The 22,941-nt window shown below is 44.1% G+C and overlaps 1 protein-coding gene across 2 annotated transcripts in view; it reads right to left on the bottom strand.

Moving 5' to 3' along the window:
- The window catches only part of Neos (nuclear receptor coactivator protein neosin), a 125,025-nt gene that overhangs the window by 86,992 nt on the left and 15,092 nt on the right, over positions 1-22,941 (bottom strand). The window contains exons 2-5 of one of the 2 annotated variants that reach the window (XM_050195857.3): positions 21,437-21,577; positions 18,750-18,860; positions 18,211-18,277; positions 3,761-3,862 (exon numbers count right to left, since the gene is read on the bottom strand). In XM_050195857.3, the coding sequence (XP_050051814.1) occupies positions 3,761-3,862; positions 18,211-18,277; positions 18,750-18,860; positions 21,437-21,569 (413 nt within the window). In that variant the 5' untranslated portion in view covers positions 21,570-21,577. The remainder of the gene's footprint in view (positions 1-3,760; positions 3,863-18,210; positions 18,278-18,749; positions 18,861-21,436; positions 21,578-22,941) is intronic. The other variant, XM_055063699.2, reaches the window with a different exon arrangement.

Here is a 22,941-nt window from a genome sequence, read left to right as displayed (position 1 = left end):
GGCTAAGGCGAGAGGACTTTCGACGCAACGAAAGGTCAGGCAAGTTTAGGGTTTTCTTCATAGATGTGACACTGGAATGACGTGAATAATTCGACAATATGAAACGTGCGCCGCGATTCTGAATGGCTTCAAGAGTTTGAGTGAGTGTAGTCTGAGTAGGATCCCATATGGCGCATGCGTACTCTAATTTAGAACGTACCAAGGTTTTGTAAAGTGTTAACTTCAGGGACGATGGGGCATCAAAAAAGTTTCGACGCAGATAACCAAGCATGCGATTGGCGTTGTTAGTTACAAATTCTACATGCGTATTCCACGATAGATTAGAAGAAATGTGAACACCAAGGTATTTATAGCTGTCAACAGATGGTAATGGAATATTATTGAGGCGGTAAGTACGCGGACAATGATTAGTGCTGTGGCGAGAAACCTGCATACTTTTACATTTAGTTGTATTAAGTGTCATGAGCCATTGACTGCACCATTCAAATACCCTATCTAGATCACGTTGCAGATTGAGATAATCGTCATGGTTAGTAATTTTCTGGTAAACCACGCAGTCATCTGCAAACAGTCGGACAGTTGAGGAAGAAAGGCAAGTAGGAAGATCATTAATATAAATCAAGAAGAGCAGAGGGCCCAAAACTGACCCTTGCGGGACACCAGATGTTACGGCAGAATTACGTGAAGAGAAGTCGTTAGCCGTCACATACTGACTACGGTTAGAGAGAAATTCCTTAATCCATGCAAGTACATTGGGGTCTATGTTAAGTTGATTAAGCTTGAAGATAAGTAGATCGTGTGAAACGGAGTCAAATGCTTTAGCAAAATCTAAATATATGCAATCAGTATCAAAGTCATGATCCGCGTTAATGAACAAGTCGTTAGTAAAACATAACAATTGCGTTTCACACGAAACTACCTTACGGAATCCATGCTGAAAAATGCTGAAGAAGGAATTGGACTCCAGGAATTCGATGAGGTGCGAGTATATTATATGCTCTAGGATTTTTACTGGAATGGATGTTAATGATATGGGGCGGTAATTATTGGGGGAATGTACATCACCAGATTTATGCACAGGGACCACCTTCCCTATCTTCCAATCAGAGGGCAGTGTAGACATCTGTAATGACTGTTGAAAAAGCTTTGACAATATCAGTGCAGAATAAACTTGTGTACACTTCAGCATTTTTGATGAAATACAATCTGGACCGGCCGACGAAGACACTTTTAAGTTGACAATCAGCCTTTCGACACCAACTGCATCAATAGCGATATAATCCATTGGGAAGAAGTTGGTTCTTGGTATATGCGGAAATACTGTGGGAGTGCTCTTATGAAAATGAGTAGCAAACACATTGTTCAGAACATTGCAGCATTCGCTTTGAATTACTGGGACATCAGATTGGATTAACTGAATGTGTGTCGTTTTAGTACCGTTAATAATGCTCCAAAATTTACGGGGATTAGAACGAAGTAGCAAAGGAAGAGTTTTATCAAAGAATTCCTTCTTGGCTTTTGAGAGCGCAGTACAGAATTCTCTGTTAAATTTTTGATAGCAAGACCAGTGGTCTATTCTGGCTGTGAATTTTGCGCGTCGAAATATCCGCTTCTTTTTGTTGCGCATGCGCTTTAACATGTTATTGAACCATGGTGAGCGAGTACATGATGAAACTTTCCTTTTAGGTACAAAACGATCAATAAGAGACAAGAGTTTGTTTTTATAAAGCAACCAGTTATCCTCAACCGATCGCTGCTCAAAACCGGCGAAAAACCGATCAGCAAAGACCTGAAATTCCCCATTCATTCCAGTTACGTCTGCTTTGCCGTAGTCTTGGATGACCCTAGTTTTTTTCTTCTTAGAAATCTTTGCCCGTAGAGTGAAGTGAATTATCGAGTGATCGCTAATTCCCGGTGAATGAGTTAAGGCGGTAGCTAGGTCGGGTGTAGTGGTAAGTATTAAGTCTAGAATATTAGCGGAAGTGGAAGTTATGCGAGTGGGAAAGTGAACGAGCTGAGTTAAGTTGAAGTCGTGACAAAAAGTTAAAAATTCTTTGCTTTCAGCTGAGTTGTGTTTTAAGGAAACCGAGTCTCGTTCCCATCTGATGTCAGGAAAATTGAAGTCGCCAAGTAAGAAGAGGGGTGATTTTGGGTATCGGACGAACAGCTGATTGACAACATCGTGCAGTTCATTACAGAACGATAATGATGCAGTTGGTGGCCGATAACAGACACAAAAAATTATTTCGCGAGAATCAATGAGCACGCGCGCACACACAAGCTCAAGCGAGGATACAATTGGAATAACATGGGAAGCAAGACTATCGGTAACCGCCAGCAGAACACCACCACCGGACCGGTAATCACGATCACATCGGTAAAATTTGTAGCACTTTTCACAGTCCAAAATTTCTTCATTTTTAACTTTTGCAGAAAGCCAAGTCTCCGTTAGACCAACAATGTCAGCAGAGCAGGAATCAATAGCGGAAGACAATTCCACGCGTTTATTCAGAATACTCCGTATATTGGAAAAAAAAATAGAGGCGTCTTTTGCGCAGGATCTGGGCGGGCATAGCTATGATGCACTGGAAGTGCCAGCACGTGCAGTTACAGTACCAGCGCTATCTTGCGTATCCACTGATCGTGCTGAAGCGATTTCGCGTACGCTGTTACTTACTGAGCAGTACACGTACGTTTTTTTGTCCATGATTAGTTTATTCATGCGAAGAGAGTACGTCTTCCCGGCTACCTTTGCAAATTCTGTTAGTTTCCTCCTTGAGTTTCGCGTAGCTCTGCAATAATCTTCGCTAGCTGATACACCAGTCCCCTTGAGCTTGTATTTCTGCGCCCAGACTGCATCCCTGACTTTAGACGACGAAAACTTGATGATAATTGGCCGAGTCTTTTTATCTGTGTAGGATCCTAATCTGTGTGCTCGGGAAACTTCCGAGTCGGAAATTTGTATTTTAAGGTGACGAGACAAAACGTCTTGAACAAGGCCTTCTGACTGAGCCCATGTCTCAGTCGGGCAGTCCGGTATTCCAAAGAACAATAGGTTATCTCGTCTCGACCTGTCTTCAAGATCGTCCAGTCGAGAATTGAGTGCCTGGCCTTCCATTCTGACAGCTTCGGTGATTAGACGTCTTGAGCAAGACGATCTTGAGCAAGACGATCCACGCTTTTCAGCAGGCATTATCAGTCTGCATGTTGTGCACAAATGAGGCGAGCATGCACTGTGACAGCATTTCAGCGAGATCGCAGCTTCATAAGAACGGCATGGCACTTGTGGGCGTCGACTAAAGGCATGACAGCGGCATTCTTCTGCAATTCAGCTTTAGTTTGTGAAATGAAATTGTCCAGAATTCATTAGGCTGCAGAAATTAGTGACACCAACTTTTTGGATGCCTGCAACCGATTATGAACTCATCAGATGACTGGCTTCAAATCTTGCAGTATGATCAATCGTCTTGATTCAGTGCCAAGCACGCAGTCTTGGCACAGTGTTTGCATGCTATTGCCCATATACACCGGCGTGTCCAGTGATGTGGCATGCGAAAGTGATAGAAAATATTACTGCCCCCATTTTGGAAACCCTCCATGTGATCTCTGGCAAACCAATGGGCTTCTATTTTGTTATTTCAATTAACTTGAAACTCCGTTTATCTAAATATTTTTCTGGTTTTTACAGCTTCGAGTTAATGGGGTTTTACTGTATTTCCATATTCTTCTACATAAAGACACATGGCATTAATACACATACCTGTCATCACGTTTAAATTCCCGTTCGTCATAGTCACGGTGCACCGGTGACCTGTCTCTTGGCATACCTGCTTCGTGTCGACGGTCGTGGTCAGAGTACTCCCTAAAAAATTATAACAATGAATATTAAATTACAAGACATTCCTTGCAAACAAAAACAAGGTAACCAAAGTGAATGAGCAGATGGGGTTTCGTTTTCCCTAAAAGTGAAGGCCATGCTATGATGGTTCGAGAAGGTACCTAAAACAAATTTTTGAACTTGCTGTTTAAAGAAAATTGCACATTTCAAATTCCTACTTAACCTCTTAAAACACAATTCTACCAATTTCTTTGGTATACAGATCTCAAAAAAGATTTGTACTGTGTCTCGGCAGTGGAGGGTTTGAGTAAAAGTACAGGGCCAATTCGAATGAGCACAATAGCTGTGCCATGCCAAAAAAGGTGGCGATCATTCTTTACATGCATAGCATCTCACAAATTTGAAAAGGATAGTGGGAAGGATCGCCAAGAAAGTAAACTTGGACAAGGAAGAGACGATCGCCTGTACCACAAGATACAGCATGCAATTTGTGAATTGCAAACAGAATGCTGTTTAATACCCTTGTCATGCAAAGGTCTATATATAGCAGTCAGACAGGCCACTGTATTAATCATAGACTAAAAGAGCATCATTATAATTCCACAAAAGTAATTTCAGGTCACCGAGGCATGCGTTGCCGGGAGTGTGCCTGTGTCCTGGTCTTTGAAAAAACTACTACAGTGGAACCCCGATTATACGACTTTCTCAGGACTGCGAAAAAGCGTCGTAAAATCCTTACATAAATTATGCCTAGAAAGGTACCACTTATTTCGCACGATGGATTTGTGAGAAATTTCAATGTAAACTACTAACATACTCTGCAGAGCTTGGAAACCCAAATTGCCAAAAAAGGAAATGCATGCTGCAGTACAGGTACCAATCATGCTTTATTCAAACGAACCTTTACGGCACTCCACTGCCCACTGCCACGATTCCCGCCAGCAGGTGCGAACATTAAAAAAAGACGGTAAGTTTCTTTTGGACCTTGTTTGATACGTGAACAAAGAGCTTTCGCTCGAGTTGGGCAACGTCCAAAAGGAGGTCCTCTGCAGCGTCGCGTGAACAGATGAAGTTCCGAATGCCGTCTATGTGCCGTAGCACCTCGGCAAACGTGGTAGGCACAGGCACGGCATCTGTGGCATCATCGTTGTCCTCGTCCAATGCCGTAGCAGTGTTGGTACTAGGCGAAGCCTCCTCGATGGCGTCATCTAGTGACACCTCGCCGCAGATCGCAACATTGTCGTCGGCCTCCACGGACTCCACGAAGGTCGTGGTGAGGTTTAAACCCTCGAAATCATCGTCGACGAAGCCTGCACCGGCCTCGAGTGGCATCGAGGTTGTTGCGTCCCCAGCAGAGGAGGCAGTCTCTCGCTTAAAGCCACAGTGCTTAAACGAGTTAGCGATTGTGCTTCGCGACACTGCGTTCCACGAACTGGCAATGAAATGCATGGCGTCGAGCAGAGCAATCTTTTTTTTCCTACTCGCTGCACTGAACAGCCGCCAGCCGACGCTGCACTAACCGCTTCCGGTACCCTTGCTTGACGCACTTAATGATGCCGGCATCCAGCACCTGTAACCGGCTTGTGCAGTTGCGCATAAAAAAAACAACCTCTATGTTCCTCAGGCTGGACGTATCAGGTGGGTGGCACGGTGCGTTGTCCACGAAAAGCAGTATTTCCCGCCCCTTAGGACCTATTTTGTTATCCAGCTGCTGCAAAAAGTTGCTGAAGAGCGAAGACATCATCCACGCCTTTTTGTTGAAGTTGCAGCTCAACGGCGTCTTCGAGTTATTAACCCTTTCGCTGTCGGACGTTTCTGGCCGTGACGCACCCCCAGTGTCGGCTTGGTTTCAGGGAACGAGCATAACAGGGAAAGAAGATAGCAATTTATTTTTGATTATGATTGGTATACAAATAACATAGTCAAAGCAATATGCACATTTCAGTGTTCTGCAGCTGTTGTTAGTAAACATCATCATCATCATCAGCCTGACTATAAAATCTGTTCAACATCCGAATCTGACGATGCGGAACCCTCTTCGTCTCAAGCGACTTTGTCCGAGTCCGAATCCGAGCTCGGCTCGTATTCTGAATCGGAATTCAGCCACCGCTCCCATGAGCAGACGAAGGTCCCGCGCGCCGAGCCATCCGAAAGTAACCGCGCGCAGGGAGGATGCGCTTTCAGTCGCCCGCGCAACGGAGAGAAATGGGATGTTGCGTGATCAAGAAGACAGAGGGAGATGAAAAAAGGCTAAACAAAGTTCGAAGGGGTTTACGTTTACTGCTGCAAGTCGGAAGCGAGGGTGCGGCGAGAGAGCGAAAGCAGCAATCGAGTCACCCTTTTTGGAGAGGCAACGGCACGTGCGCCTGAACTTGACGCGCCGTAGCAGGCACACCAACAGAAGAAAAATAAAAACCTTCAAACCAGCGGAGATTACAGAACAACCCTTGAACCCATAACCACACGCGCGCGACGCATGATCCAGCGAACGCGGAGCCACCGCGGCACTCAGCAAAGAGAAAGTGGGGAGTGGCAGTCGCACCGTACTCTTCAATACATGGGTTAACACAGGTCGGAGCGAATATACGAACTTGTAGAAAGAGTCAACAGATGGCGTGGCCAATCCAGGAGCGCCTGTTTTTGCGCTCAGGCGCGAAATTTTGAACGCACGATAGAGAACGTACCGGTACGTCAGTGACACCGTGGGGGGGAAGCGCGATGACGTACCGGTACGTCAGTGACAGCGAAAGGGTTAAAGCACAGTGGCTTTGCAAACTTTCCAACAATGAGCATGGGCTGCCTCTCGGAACCGTCCTCGTTAGCACAGAATAGTGCAGTCACACGCTTTTTACTACGCTTTCCACCATGACAGCTGTCACCCTTAAACGCAAAGGTTTGCTCGGGCTGCATATGGTAAAAAATACCACTCTCATCTGCGTTGAAAATGTCCCAGGGCTTGTATGTAGCAATCATTTCCGGCAGCGACTCCATCCACTCGTTCACCGTTGAAACATCCACGGAAGTGCTTTCTTCGCAGGAGCGGCTGTACATAATCCTGTTTCGTTCTTTAAAGCGATCCAGCCACCCGTTCGATGCCCGAAAGTCGTCGATGCCCAGACGCAATGCCATAAGGTCCGCCTTTTCTTTTAAAATGGCGTCGTCAACGTTGATTGCAGAGCTCCGTGCTTGATGCAGCCACTTGACGAGAACTTTTTCTAACTTCTCATACTGTCATTCTTTTGCTGCTTTCCACTTGAGCCTGAGCTTGTTGGCATTCTGCAATATCACCGCTTTGTTTGCCAGGATCGTCTTAAGCGAAGATTCGGATATCTTAAGGTGGCTTTCATGGCTCCATGCCGCTTTTCCGCTTTCTCAATAATATTCAGCTTATCACTGAGCGACAGAACTGTCCGCTTTCGGGACATCGTGCGTCGCGTTGCTCCACACAACTGAAAACCTCCACTGAACACTGGTCGCTAGGATTACGACGAAGAACATGTGCGATAAACCTAGGCCTCACCACGCTACCTTGTCGGCGATCTGCTGCTGGGAAACTGGAAGGAGAGAAATGCTTCCCCAACGCGAAGAGAGGCGGCGCCACCGAGAAGAGAGGGAGAAAGTGATTGCGGAGAAGAAAAGGCACTATTTCAGCACAGCGGGCGTCGCGGGCGCCTGCTGGTGGGGGAGAGAGAAACGAACGATGAGACGAGGCAGGGAAGAAAACTGCGCCGGAGTGAACCAGCTGAGCGGTGTCAAGTGCTCCGCATGCCGAGAGACGGAGCAAGGAAAGAGACCTGCGAATCTTTTCTTTCGTCCACCGTTCCGTCCCGCGCTTCGCGAGGGTCGTCGTATAACGCGGGTCAGGTGTAAGATTGCATCAAATAACCGGGGTTTTTAATGTATTGCTTCTCTGGGGACTTCGCAGGGACTGCGCTAATCTGTCATAAAACCCAGGTCGTCGCAAAACCGGGGGACATATAACCAGAGTTCCACTGCATTTTGAATCGGGTCCAATGTAGAATGACATGAGAAATTCTTCAGACTTATGAAATTGAAAAAATTAAGAAAAAGTGTGCAAGCATGCCTTCGGTGGCGTTATCGGAGAAAGAGATGCGATTTCTCAAGTTATCGAGATAGCCATGGAAAAAGTGCAAGCAAATTGCTATTAAGCCGTTTTGACACGTATTGGTTCCTTGGTGTGTGCCTCTCAATGATGACAATTTTCTTTTTTTTCGCTCGTTTAGTTATGTATATATATTGTGCACATGCGAAAATAAAAATTTTTAGTTGAAAGTTCAAAGTTTGCGCTTTATAAATATTCTCTGTCCTCGTCGTGTCGCACTGCACTGTGTTACTATTAGCTCATTACACATTTGGCACATGCTTATGTGAAAAGGTTGGGCTATTATTGAATACAGACACTAAAAAAGCCCAAATTGTAAGGCAAACAAGCAAGCCAGCGAATTTCTTTCATAATTAAAATGAAAAAAGGAAAGAGAAGCTAAACCAAGGATAGTATTTTAACACAATTCTTTTAATTCACATCTATTTAAAGCAAAAATCAGAGGACAAATTTTTTTTTTCTCCAACGTTTCAAGGAAGACAGCACACTCATTGACCCCTAATGCATTTATGCCCTATGCAAAAAATAAAAAGGCCAGTCACCCACTGTCAACATCTGCAGACTAACCTTTAAGTTTTAGTGATAGGCTGTAAATTATTGTTGCACAGTAACTACATACCTGCCAACCTGTGCACTTTAAAATTTATGAAATATCCCAGACATAACAACAGAAGGGGCGGAGTGGGATATTGCCCAAATTTTTAACCCTTTGAGGGTCACTGCCGCACGTATACGGTGTCGGAAACCATTCCGAAATGGTCAGAAATGTAGATGTATGGCGAAAAAACTTGAACGAAAACGTGCCTTTTCAGAATGAAGCACCACCTGGCGTGACTCTGGTAGTACTGCAACCTCCCATAACTTAAAAAAAAAATGTTGTGCTGCTGCCTCTCGGCTTCCACCAGAACTGATTTTTGGCTTGACTCTAGTGTGGCTGCCACATTGGTGGTTTAGGACTATTACCATTTCGCTTTTACTGCCCCGTGCTCATGTTCATGCTTGCACCCTGTATTTGGCATTCTTACACAGGTTTTCAGTTACAGGCATAGAAAAACTGATATTTCTTACCAATCAAAGTGTTGCCACACGATGTTTGCACAATGCTTGTACTTAAAGTGTGCACTTACTTTGTTTAAAGGCGGGCGTTTGTAAACTGGTGATACTGCACGAGTAATTTTGAGAGATGCACAAGAGGTGATAGAATCTAATCTGGCAATCAAACAACTGACCACTGCACATTCCTCACTTGCTTCTTTTTCCAATGGGTGCTCTCTACTGAATTTGGTTGTGGGCACTCACATGGGATACCCCACTTTCACTAGGCCCACGCATTCCTGGGGCTGTATTTTCTAACAATTCCACTTCATTTTCCATTAATATGACCCTTCGTTATTGGTTCAGACGCAGCTCAAAGGCTGCTTCACCACAATCTTTCCTGGGGCTGAACCCTCTGCGCAACAATGATCAACATAAAAAAAAAAACGAAATGTTACAAAATACAGGCCATACTTATGTGAAACATATTTAAAAGATAAAATCAGGTTGTGTGAATTCAATAACATGTGTAAACAAAAGAATAATTTTGTTTACAAAGTTTATGTATTTAACCCTTTCATACGCTGTATACACAGCTGTGTACTCCAAGATATTGCATCAACAGCAAAAGCACTGATGAATGTAATCATATAAGAAGCCAACAAACACTGACACCAAGAAAAACATAGGGGAAATCACTTGTGCTTAATAAATGAAATAGAGAAACAATAAATTAATGGAAATGAAAGTGGATGAAAAAAACAACTTGCCGCAGGTGTTGGGCACCGTATGCTCACTGACGGTAGTAAAGGTGTATGCAACATCACCACTCCCTGCTCAGGAGGACGGGCGATCTGAATTACGCTGAAGATATGCGGACAACGTTAAAATAACTTAATGGTATTTTAACAGTCCACATTAACTTAATATTTACCTTTGGTATCTTCTTAAGAACAACACTATATTTTTAGATCGCAGTGTCTTTTTCAGCCACTTTGCTACTGCAGATTTTGCCTGCTTCAGGCACTTATCTAAATAAACTTGCTCAAAGCAAGGACCCCACTAATATCTTTTCACTGACTTCCAAGAGCATCGTCAGAGACCGCCGCACAAAACGTTTTCTCAAATAGAATTTCTTTGTTGTAAAACTTAAAGCAACACTCGTAAAATCGAAGGATTAGCCCAATTTCATAAACATTATGGAATTAAAATTGAAATTAAATTATGGGGTTTTACGTGCCACAACCTTCGCATTTCGCGAAGGTTGTGGGTTCGGTTCCCACCTGCGGCAAGTTGTTCATCCACTTTAATTTCCATTAATTTATCGTTTCTTCATTTCATTTATTAAGCACAAGTAATTTCCCCTATGTTGTCCTTGGTGTCAGTGTTTGTTGGCTTCTGATGATATGACTAATAAAAATCGGGCCCCTCGGTTAACCCCCTTCCTTCTCGTTTATTACATAACGAGGGTCTCGAATCCGGCAACACTGATGCCTTCAGGTAGCATATGTGGGTTTATTGACCAGTTGCCTTCACCCAAAAAGATCACGTTCTCGTGACGCCTGCGGCAAGAAGGACGTTCCACGTCCGCCGCCAAGGTCTGTGAGTGGTGGCGCTGGCTAACACTCCCAGGGTTCTAGGACACATAAATACCCAAGAAAGTGGATGGGGAAACAGCGCCACGGTAGCTCAATTGGTAGAGCATCGCACGCGAAATGCGAAGGTTGTGGGTTCGGTTCCCACCTACGGCAAGTTGTTTTTTCTTCCATTAATTTCCATTAATTTATCGTATCTTCATTTCATTTATTAAGCACAAGTAATTTCCCCTATGTTGTCCTTGGTGTCAGTGTTTGTTGGCTTCTTTATATACCCTTGCTAGTCACACACGAGCGATACCTATGCAAGGGCACCTTGCATGTTCTAAATGCACAACTGCTTGCCACGAAACGGCACTTTAATCTGACAATCAAGCTGAAAATAATTGAAGCGTGACATGTGATGCGCGGTGTCAGCCAGGTGGACTCGCCGGAGATGGAGACTATGGGAGAGTCCACAGCGTCGAAAGTGACAAAGGGGCAGTCGGCACCAAGTCGGCAAGGCTTTGGTTACATTTGTTCCCATCAATGTGAAGCATTCTGCACCATAATCTTAATGTACAGTTGACCACAAAATATTATGGACCGAACAAGAGCGTGGTGAAATGGCTATCTGCAGCATGTGCTGTCGAGAGCATTGCTTACGTGGTTGAGTGACCTTTTATGCTCACAGGTATGTTAGATTATTCCTTTTGCCAGTGCCACACAACTTTCCACAATCATGGCACAAGTGGCCATTTTGATACAAGCACCACGTTGGCGTAACAGTTTTGCACAACAAGCATTGCAAAGTGCGAGTGCTGTAATGTGTGCCAATATTTGGTTACAGTTCATTCCTCATCCACATACAGTATTAGCAGAACTATAAACATGTCCTGCTATCCAAGCAGCCCATGTGAAGAGAGAAAAAAAATATTGCACACTGACATTTTCAAGACACTGTGAATGCTATCTAACAGCTTGTAGGAAACACGAAGATGGGCGCTTAACAGCACTCTTTGCAGAACAGTCATGGCAGCACTCCAGCCATGGCCTCGTGGTTCATCATGATGATGTGTGGTGTTTAGTGGCACAAGGGCCAGGTATGGCCAAAGAGCCCCATGCAAGTAGTCATGTCGTGCCAATGGCTTGTGAATGAGATTGATAGGTGAATTGCAATAAGTAGATGTTACTTGGTTGTAAAAGGGCCTAAAAGCTCAGTCGCTGTAAAGTGCGTGAAATGTACAGATATAAAAATAATGGCAATGAGCAATGGCATATGCTATGATCATAAAAGCTCTATTACTAAAGAATGATCTACTAAGCATGTGGGTAGCAGCAGCACTCGTACCTCACCAGTGAGCCTTTGAATACAAGGGCTGGGAGGACTCTGCTTTACAAAAACGTAATCGCATCAGCATCCTCTAATTGGAGGAGGCCTCATAATTGAGTGCACACTTCATAGGTTCAGAATCCCACTGTATTTGGTTATCCACAGGTTAAAAATGAGTGCACGCATCCCCCAGTCGAACACCCAGATTCCTTCAGGGTTAGACAATCTAAAGAAGGAGCCTGCACTATGCAAATCCTGTTGAAAATTGGTGGGTAAAAACCCTGCACTGTGACGGCCCCTGGCGCCAAGGTTTCGATAATCTGCACACTGCCAGTAGAAACAATAACTTAACAGGCCTGTGAGTAAGGCTCAGCAGCAGACTCACTGTCCCACTGTAAAACATCCAATAGAAACATCTCTCTGAATTTTAACAAGCACAATGCTCTAATTGCAAGCACTTGACATGCCGCAGTTTCAGCTGTGGATACTCATCTAACACACTAAGCAAGTGCAGGAATACTGTTAAACCTCAATATAATGAACTTCATTATAACAAAATTCTCAATACTATAATGAAGTATTTAACTTTTCCTAACCTGTTGTTCATAGAATACCATGTATTTAGAACCTCAATATAATGAAGTGTGTTTGTGTGCAATTTCAATGTTACGAAATTTCGCTTCCTCCACAAAGGAATGCAGAGACAATAAATGGAAACTTCAGTGGACGCAGATGGTCAATGATTGAATTACAAGCGGCTGCTTGCTCAAATCGTGGGAGTCGCATCATGTTCTGTAGAAAGCTCAAGTGCGATAAGATCCTATTGCACCCTGCGGCACTTTATGTTTCAGGTGCAAGTGAAAGTGTGCAAGGGTGAGACAAGAAAGATGGTGGCTTCACGAGTGCTGCCTTCCCTTCACGCGAGCAAAGGTAAAGAGGGGAAGGGGAGTGAGCTTGCGGTAATGCACGTGATCAAGTGCGCGCCAGGGGCAGGGTCGGGATTTCCTGCACGCCTCTTGGCCCTGGCTTAACATGGCTGTAAGCACAGGTGAGCTCCTACACAGCCGCGCACCCTAATTTAGAGGTAATGTGCCATGTGTGCAAAGAGTGGGAATGCCGAGACACGGCATGGCATCATGTAAGCTGTGTTCAGGCGCATTTAGTATTGGAAGTTGCGTAATCTCAAGTTTAATTTCAGAGCTAGAGCCAGAGAGGCTGACAAAGCATTCGCTCCCCACTGGTGGCGCTGTTCCTGATAGCGTGGTCCTAGTGTGGACGACACTATATCTGCTGCGATAATACAGTAGAACATCGTTCACATGTTCTGGAAAAATCCGCGAGAAAAAACATACTAATTGGGAAAACGAGTGATCCGAAGTAACTAAACAAATTTGACAGACTCAACTATTGCTGACATCGACATAATGCAAGGCGTCTCGTGGATCGTTGTGGCATGGGACGCCGGCGCGTGTCGAGCTGATGGTGCTCCCTTCGGCGGCCTAAGAAGGGTTTTCTTGTTTTCCCATTGCTTGGTGTTTTACAAGTGCAATAGGAAACCAAAAAGGTATTGAGCTGGTGGGCGGTGCTGGATGCCACCGAAGCGAAATGTGATAGCCACATTGCACCGCCTGCAGCAGGGAACAGCGGCGCATTTGGATCATTGCCTAGTAAAAGCGTGCAAGACGCTACCACTGGCACTACACACTACGTGCTGTAAAACAGATGGGTGAAGGCACTTATCACGATATGTAAGGCGGCGATAGCTGTGAATGCGACGTGCGACTACCGGGGAAGAGATTTGCTGGTACCGGAACTGTGCAGGCTGTCGTTTTCATGCGAGACGGGCAGCTATATACTCTTCTCGATAACACAAACCTCGCACCTTTTCTTGTTCACATGGGATTTAGTGGCAGGAAAATGTATACGATTGTAGTCTGCAGCAAGGAACGGCGGCGCATTTCGGTTATCGCCTATTAAAAGCGTGCACTACACTTTTGACGGCACCACGCGCTATGAAACAGACAGGCGAAGATGCTTATCGCAAAAAAAAATGCCAGTGATAGCTGTGAATGCCGCGTGCGACGACCCTGGAGAAGATTTGCTGGTAACGAAGTGAGAAACTGAGTGCACGCCGGCGTTTTCATACGAGAAAAGCAGGCGAGTATTGCGGTGAAGCTCCCGCGGTGGGCAGCTATACTGTTCTCAATTGCGCGTGCCTCACGCATTGCTTGTTTACATGGTATTCAGCGGCTGGAAAACCTATTCAGGGTGTCTACCAAGTTGACATTTCCAAATTTCTTGAGTTTTCCAGGTTTTCCCTGAGCACCTTTGCAAAATTCCCTGAATGAGCCAGAACATTGTTTTATGTCAAGACGGGCTGACAATATGTTGCCCGATGCTGTCACTCTCTAGTAAGCATGTTGAAACAAAAAACAATGATTTAATCCAGCTTGAATAGTAAGGAGTAATATCTATTTTATTCAAAAAGAGAACAGAAAGAAGGTGATAGTAAAACGCACAGCGGAAAAAATGGTAAAACCCATTCTGAATCGAGTGAAACATGTTCAAATACGAATTAAAAAGAGATGCATACAGAAGTAAATACTTTCGAATATGAGCTATTTCTATCAACTGATAGCAAGCTCATTGGTATGAGGCCTGAACGTTGCCACAACTAAGATTCTCTCTCGGCAGCTGGGAAGTCAACCTCAACTGTCCTGACATACTCTCAGCCCGTACACAATATCTCAGTGTTGAGTTTCACTGCTTTAAAGGGTTTATTTTGGTTTGGATGAGGGACAGCTGCATCTCGGCTTCAGCCAACACTTTGTTTTCTTGAGCTCAAGCTCCTTCAAAGAGGCGGTGGCACGCTTCCTTTCTTGTTAATTCCTCAGTGCATCGGTCCTTTCTGTTCTCATCCTCCTTCTGCCATGCGTTCACCCTATGGATAATTTGAAGCATCCTCTAGGTCATTTGTACAGTCAACGTTCGATTTTTCGGACTCCCTAAACATCCAAAAAATTGGGCAGTCCGAAAAAAAAAAAAAAAGAAAGAATGAATGCATGTCTTTAACTCTACTGTTAGCACGCATATTAAAATCGATCCCCAGTGATTAACACTCTAGATCGCAGATTTCGACATGTTGGAGCCGTTTTATCCACTTAAAGCCATCCAGTAGTTAGTACAGGCACTGAACTTTCAGAATCAGTTAAAATTTTCACGCTCCAGTCATGTTGCGATTTTTGATGGATTTTTTTGTGAACGAATGCGCGTATGTTGTAACAAAAAGAGGCGTGGCCATCACCTGCCGCGCAATCCGAAAAAATCATGTCGCTCCCGATTACAATTTTGTAATCAAATGACTCCCAGTAAGTGAAGAATTAAATTATATCGCCGGCTTTGCCGTCCGACAGTGCTGAGCGGTGATAATTAACCGAAAATGATGCCAGCTGTTCACTAATGAGCTTTGGTTTGAAGTCCAAGTCGTGTTATTCCACCAAAGTGTATTTCTGAAGGTCCGCCGCATGTCTAGCATGTGGACCTGTCATTTTTAACCAGTTTCAAAGAGCATCGGTTTCGCTTCTCTCGTAAGATCCAGGCAAGGGGAGCTGCCGGTGTCACTGCGCAGTTATTGAAAGTGGCTCCCACGGCGTCATCCTGCACAGCTGCGTTGCGAGAAACGCATCGTGCTCGAAATTATGCTGCACCTGCACTTCAATTTAGTAATGAGGACTCGATTTACGATTCCGAAGATGACAGCAAAGCAGATTCAAGATCTGACGGCGACAATGTTTTGAGTCAGCATGGGACATCCGCAACTGTTCACCGGCAAGTTTTCGTTACGGCCATGAGCAGTCTTCTTCCTTGTGCGCACTTATCTGCCAACCTTCTTGCACGACCTGAGAGCTCTCCTGATTATCTTCAGGGTGTATACTTCGCTTCGTTATGATGTGCTGCCATCGGCAGCAAAGAAACTTCCATTCACACCAAGAAGGCCACCCGTAGCATATCTTGACCCAGCACTGTGGATTAGCGCAAGACAGTCTGCAACGGCGTGGGATTTCTTTCTACTCTTCTCTCCAGAAGTGATAAAGACAATCTGCAAAAATGCAAACAGATTTGCTTGGATGCATAATCTTGTAGTAGTTGCCCAGCTACGCTGCGAGCGATTGGTCCTGAAAGAGGTGCATGACTCTAGACAAACTGGTGAAGCGCGTTCCCTGGACTTCTCATCGGACCATCCTCAGAAGATGCCGAAAAGATGGAACTGCAAAATGTGTTACGAGGACCGCAAAGATGAACAAATACCAGACATGTTGTGGGGAAAATGCAGAATGCTCCTATGCTTCACAAAATCCAGCAACTGCTTCACCGCATGCCATGAGCGATGAACTGGTCTTAGTTTCTTTTTTTGTATCCAAAGAATGGTGGTGTACTGAGCATTTTTTTCAGACGCTATTCCTTGGTTATTTATCTTTGAAATGTATATTCGGAATTTCCTTTGATATTATTGTTTTAGCAGATATCGATTTTTGATTGTTTTTATCAACTGACAGCAAAAATGGTGCTTTCTAGAATTTTTATGTTTTACCTAAAATGATTTTGTTTGGCAACGTATGTTTTTGGAAAGAGAATTTCATTATGCACAGCATGCTATGCTGCAATGTGTGCTGGAATATTATTTGTTGTGGTAAATATTTTTTTTTCTGAGACCTATAAAAAACTAAAATTTTCTCACGGTAACGAAAGAGTTAAGGGCTCAAATTGCCACAGGCACGTCCGAAAAAGCTCTTAAGGCTTGCCAGTACACTTATTAGGCATATCGGTGCTTGTACTGTGACAGGAGATGGGGGTGCACGCATGTATAATTAAGGAATACATACTGTGTCCCGCAACAATTGCCCCTTCCAACGCTTGTTATGCTTCGCTGTGTAACATTTTTCTATTGAGGCAAAGCTAACTTTCGGAGACTGGCATTGCTCAACGTGCTGTGCTTTGTGAGCTTCGAAGCCAATTGCGAGGATTACACAGGTGGAGTCAGTGCCATTTCTGAGAGCGTCAAATTCTCTCAACGAAAAACACGGCACCGCACGGCAAGAAGCTAGCGAACGTAGAAGCAGCTAGGCCTAACGCTGTGCGGTGGTGGCTACTGCTGCCAGCGGATCGGCGTGCAAGAGCACCGGTTCGAGGCGGCGAGACAATTGAAATGGCGGCGGTGGTGGCTTTGATTAACGCCATTTCAGACCTGCAGTCAGGGCAATATACATTGACTATATGGAGTACATGGTGGTGCCGCGAAGCCGCCCGAATTATCGGGCATGTCCGAAAAATTGGGCTTCAGGAAAATCGGTCGTAAACTAGTCTGGCAATACCTTGTGCCAATGACACGGTGTCAACGACGATTCTTTGCGATTGGTCTGTTACTGGAGCCCGCATTAACACGACTTTCATTCCCTTTCAATAAAATTACAGCTAATTTTCCGATAGAAGCACAAATTCCCTGAGTATTTCCAGACTATTCAAATTCCCTGAGAATTACCGGTTTTCCCGGTTGGTAGACACCCTGCCTATTGTACGATCGCAGTTTGGCGACATAGTGAACGTTGGAGCCAAAAAATTGTGTTTTCCAGGAACGTATGAACCGATCAAAAATGAGGTAACTCTATTGGGTCATTTTTGGTGTTCTTGATTGCGAACATGGCACCGAGAAAACGTATATAATGTGAAAGTATCAATGAGGTTCTACTGTATTCACTCACATATTAAATGTAATATCAAATGACCAAGCATAACGTTCAGAAATTTTGTGCGAGGTGTCAAACTTGGCACTTTGAAAGCGAATACACACGATGGATAAAAGCAGAGGATCCAAGAGCAAATGACATCACAGGACATCAATCTTTGCATGTAGTGCAGCTCAACTGCAATTTGCACACAGGAAAAGAAATTTAGAAAATGTTGGTCACCACAAGTGTTTGAGAAGACACAAGCTTTTGGCAATGTAACCTGAAAATCAAAACTCAGAAATTAAATTTAATGAAGGTTCGAGCTAAATGTATGACTGTGCCACATGGAATTAAAATATTTTACAATGATAATATTTGTGGGAAGCTTTTGTTCTAGTACTCTAGATATTATTAGTAGCCTGAAGTTACTAAGTGTCCCCAGGACCAAAATGGTGAGAACAGAACATGGAGAATTGGTTAAAATTCTAGAGTAGCTAAAGCGGAGGTAATCTCTCGGCAATCAAGTGTCAAATTAAGAGAAAACTCAGGCTCAGGCCACTTCCACAAAATCGTTAGCTTACCTGTCACGTTCCCGCGACGTTCCTCTATAAGATCGCCTTGAATCCTGGCTGCTACAGACCCTCAACTCTGAAACAAAAGGAGTTACGAGAGGTCATAAAGCTTGAAAAGCACCAAATGGCAGGCATGGTACGAGAGAAAACAACGGCTAAACACAATCAACCAAAAAAGCTTAAGTTCTGCACACAATTACAACTTTTGCAAAAGCAGAGCATAAGTTACGAATTTTAATGCCAAATTTTGACTCGAGGTCACCAAAGCCTCATCCAGCCTCTTTTTTACTTTTCACAGAGCTCAGCCCACCCACCCTTTAGTGTAGGAATCGAACACCCACACACTATGTGACAGCAACTGACCCATGACATGGCCAAACTGATAATGTAGGCTCGAACAAATTTAACTTGCCCACTATTAATAGACACTGTGCACTGTTAATAGCTTCAGGCTACTAGGGCTAAAATCTAAGGGCTATTACAAAGCTGCCATCTATGCAGCAAGAAGCCTCTAGTGGGCAGTTAACAGTTCTGAGAAAACTACTTACGTAGCAGACAGCCTTTAAAGAAGACGCCACCTTCGCCTTTGACAGCAGCTTCTGCTTCTCCTTCTTCCTTAAACTGCACAAAACCAAATCCCCCTTTGTGCAGAGAGATGCCTGGTAAGAGAGGAAAATAATTCATGGCTAACAGAAACAGTTCCCGTAAACAGTTCATCGTGCTTCATTTTTTCAATGAAATGACCTGTCAAGTTACAGTAAAACCTCGTTAAACCGTGCCCGCTTAAACAGTAGTTTCGTTTTAAAAGTAGTAAAGTCAAATCCCCGACTCAGCAGCCATTGAACATAATGTGTTTTGTATCCGCATAAACCGTACCAGCTTATTGCACACGCAATAAGCTGGTACTTGTGTTTGCACCGTGCTTGCACCGTACTTGTGTTTGCGCCGTGTTTGCACTTTTCGTCGTGCAAACACGGCGGTGCGTCGTCTTCATCGGGCGGCCCGGCAAAACAACAAGCCTCAGAGATCGGAACAACGGCCTTCAAGCACCCTGTATGTTTGCACATGAAGCCACATTAACATCAACATCACTTCGACGCCGTGCCAGAGAGCGTTGTGGCATCATGCTAGCGAGGACTCGCGTCATGCCGAAGCTCGGATAAAAAAGACGCCGGTTGCTCAGCGTAGAAAAAAAATTTGACATCATCTGTTCTATCGAACGTGACACGCAAAAGTCGGCACTGGCAGGCGACCGGGATCTGCTGTTGACTACGGTGTGTGGCACTTGTAATGCGAAGTTGCTCGGCAGCGCTGCTGCGACCGCGAAGAGATGTCGGCTACGAGGTTCGACTTTTTGCCATCGTTGCCTCTGTTGTTGCCGAAGTGTCGACTAGCGACAGTGATGAGGACGACACGGAAAGCGACAGCATGGGCGATTCAGGCCCGACAGTGGCAGAAGCTGCGCGTTACGTCAGCCTCATGAATGCAATCGTCGCAACGAGAACAGGGGAGCGATAACATAACTCTATTCCAAACTCCGGCACCCGGCAATGAAAAAGGCGCCCCGGGACTTCTGCCGCACTACTGCGCGCGTGCACGGAGAATATGTAACGCCAACGAGGAACCTGCCATGCGAGTGTTTGCCGAGAAGAGGGGGCTGACTGAAAAGCTGGCACGCAGCTTCAGTAAGTTTGAGGCGGCTGTCGTCGTGCTAGGCCGCCGCGGCATCAAACGAAAATAACAGTTTTGTCACGCGAAGTGAATAAATATTGCAGGTTTCTTCCCCTTTCATCGCATTCTCTCTGAGTTCCGTTTTTGACGGGTAAGTGGGCGATCTCATGCTATTTCGGTTAAACAGTACTAGCGTTTAGTACGTACTTCTTCCGAGCTCCGGCCAACTACGGTTTAACGAGGTTTTACTGTACAACTATGCCAGCTTATTATGAATTACACAAAGCACAGTTACGTGTTTCACAGAGCTGCATACCATATGCAGTACAATGGACTTCCCTAACTTCCACATCAGTTAACCCTGTGACGGTCAATGACGTAAATATACAGCGCCGCGAACAAGTCCGAAAATGGTCGATGCCGTATATTTACGGCGCAGTCTGTACGTTTAAAAAGTGCACCAATTTCCTAACTTTTTCTTTTCTGTCATGTGCTGCTACTATGTGGGGACACAGGGAATTTTTTTCGCACGCCTCCCTCTCTCGATTTTCGTCCCATGGTTTGCTTTAGCGCTAGTTTGCTCCCGCGCGTCTATATACTACCACTCGTGCATTGGCGCGCGCGCGTGCTGGCGGCCGTTTGGATTTTGTTTCGCGGACGGTTTCGGCTTTTTGCGTTTGCGAAACTGATGGCTATCTCGTTACTAATCGCTCAAAGGGCAACTGCTTGTTTCTTGCTCGTTTAGTGCTCACTGGGGTGCACATAGGAAGGATGCCGCCGTGCATGCGTTTCAGTCTTTTTTCTTTTTTTTAAAGACCCGCGAGAACTAATTGCCCTAACTGGTTGGCGGTAAGATGAAGATTAGCGGAAGTTTGTCACACGTGTGGATTTTCTTGATGCGCACACAACCAAACAGTTTTCTTGAGTGCGCGCACCTATGCAGTTCGATTACGCTATGGACGTACGTATTAGTGTAAGAGCAGGAACATTTCAAACTTGCGAAATATTCTCGTGTGCGGATTTTCAAAGCCTTGAACTATGCGCATAAAAATGCGTCAAGTTTTTATTTCTGGTAAGTTCATTTTCTTTTTTATTGCTGTTATTCATGAATGAAGAGTGCATATATACCAACACAAAAGATTTTTTTCTCACTTCACGGTCACCCTAGAAAAATTACGGTAAATTTTTTTCGAAACAAGTCCCCAAGCAGAATTTGAATCTGCAATAAAAAAAAAACGACCCTGGGTGGTTGCATATGGCGAAAAAAATCGACCCTCAAAGGGTTAATTTGACTGTGTTAGAGAGTCCCTAATGGCACCCATGCATTTTCATCATTTCTTTAAATACAAACTTTCGATAACAGAAGCCAACTTTTGCATGTCCTGCAGAGCACAAATTAACAGAAGCCTACTGTACATATATAAGGCAGGCTATGACATCTCATTATTAGCCTAGCATCAATTCAACATTATTTACTTTGAATCCACTTTAAGAACTACCATTGTACATCCAGGATGTCATCTCTGTCCGGCTTCGCACAAAAATATGAATGAGCATATGATACCTTGTATTTCACCGTACTTTGAAAACAGCTTCTGCAAGTCTTCACGCTCAATGTGTTTCTTGAGATTGCCTACATAAATACGTGATGATGCTCTGGCTGGATCTGAGGTGTCACTGCTCATGTGAGTGTCCATCAAGCTTTCTGAAAGTATGCAAAACATTACATATTTATAAAAGAGTCACGTCAGCATGCAACCGCATAATAGATAGCTCTCTTGGGAATTCACCATCGTAAATAACTAAGATTATTACAGCAAGGTTAAAAAAAGGGATTATAACCAAATAAGCCAGGAAATGCTAAGTTGACATGCAATCACGAACAAATTTGCATTTCTTCCATAACTTAAAACAAGTACCCCAATACAAAACTTGCTTTAAAAATGGCAGAAGTCAAAGCAATGTTACCCTCAAAGGCCACTTCCCCCTTCTAGAACTTTTTGTGAAACAATGTTTCTGAAATGCAAACGAACACAAAAAGATCCTAGCGCCCATGGGCCCCTTCGAAGCTTTCTGTTGTTTGCTAACACTGAAAGCTTACCTAGCACTGCAACTTGGAATTACATTCCATTCCACCTTCAAATGCTTGCAACATGCAAATGTATATACACAGTGTCCCAGCTACCATGCACCAAGTTTATTAAAAAAAAAAAAAGAAGCCATCTATGTGGATGAAACCAACTGCACATTATGTGCAGCAACTTTGGTACTTGTAGTAATTAACTTGTTCATTGCTATACCTATGGCAGATAGGTCAATATTTAAATGTTTCAGAACAGATTTGAAAACATCAATTTTAATTGTTTACAGCACACTACCTGTCGCATGATTCCTTTTTCCGCGTTTAAAAGACAGCCAATAAACTACTTTAAAAGGCAGGCCCTGCACTGCTTTCGTGCGCCACAACAGTGCTGCTTTAAAGGGACACTAAAGAGAAAAATGATTTTTGCCGCATTGGTAAATTACCCTTGCACAATTCTAAAAAAGCCACTTTACCATGAGAAGTTTGGCATGCCAGAAAAGACAAATACCAAAGATGGGTGGCAACGCCACCTTGAATTTCCTGCACCAGCACACCAGTCATGGATTTTGATGCCATCTGCCTGAGCCCAATTAAATTTTTATAAATAAAAATAGACTACATTTTATTTTAAAAGAACGAAAGACTGAAGTTGGGAAATGCAAAAAAAACCTTCGCAATTCATGATGTCACACCAATGTACCGGCCCTGGGGGTTTTGGCACGAAATTTGAAAATGAAACTTTGATTGTCATTTTCTCTAATAATCAAACAATTACCATAAAATCAAGAAAAGTAGACTGCTTCAAGAATACTTTTTCAATCTTAACTGATTTGATGTTCTGCTTTAGTGTACCTTTAAATGTGAAGCAAAGGAACTAACCACACTTTATGCTTGATTAGCCTGCTGCACTGCTTTGACGGGGAATTTATCTTGTGCAAGCATGAAATTACTATTAAAGGGCCACACATCTGAACACATGACCGTTT

The sequence above is a fragment of the Dermacentor andersoni genome, chromosome 1, assembly GCF_023375885.2.
Source record: "Dermacentor andersoni chromosome 1, qqDerAnde1_hic_scaffold, whole genome shotgun sequence".
Taxonomy (NCBI): domain Eukaryota; kingdom Metazoa; phylum Arthropoda; class Arachnida; order Ixodida; family Ixodidae; genus Dermacentor; species Dermacentor andersoni.
This window is presented reverse-complemented; position numbering and strand designations above follow the sequence as displayed.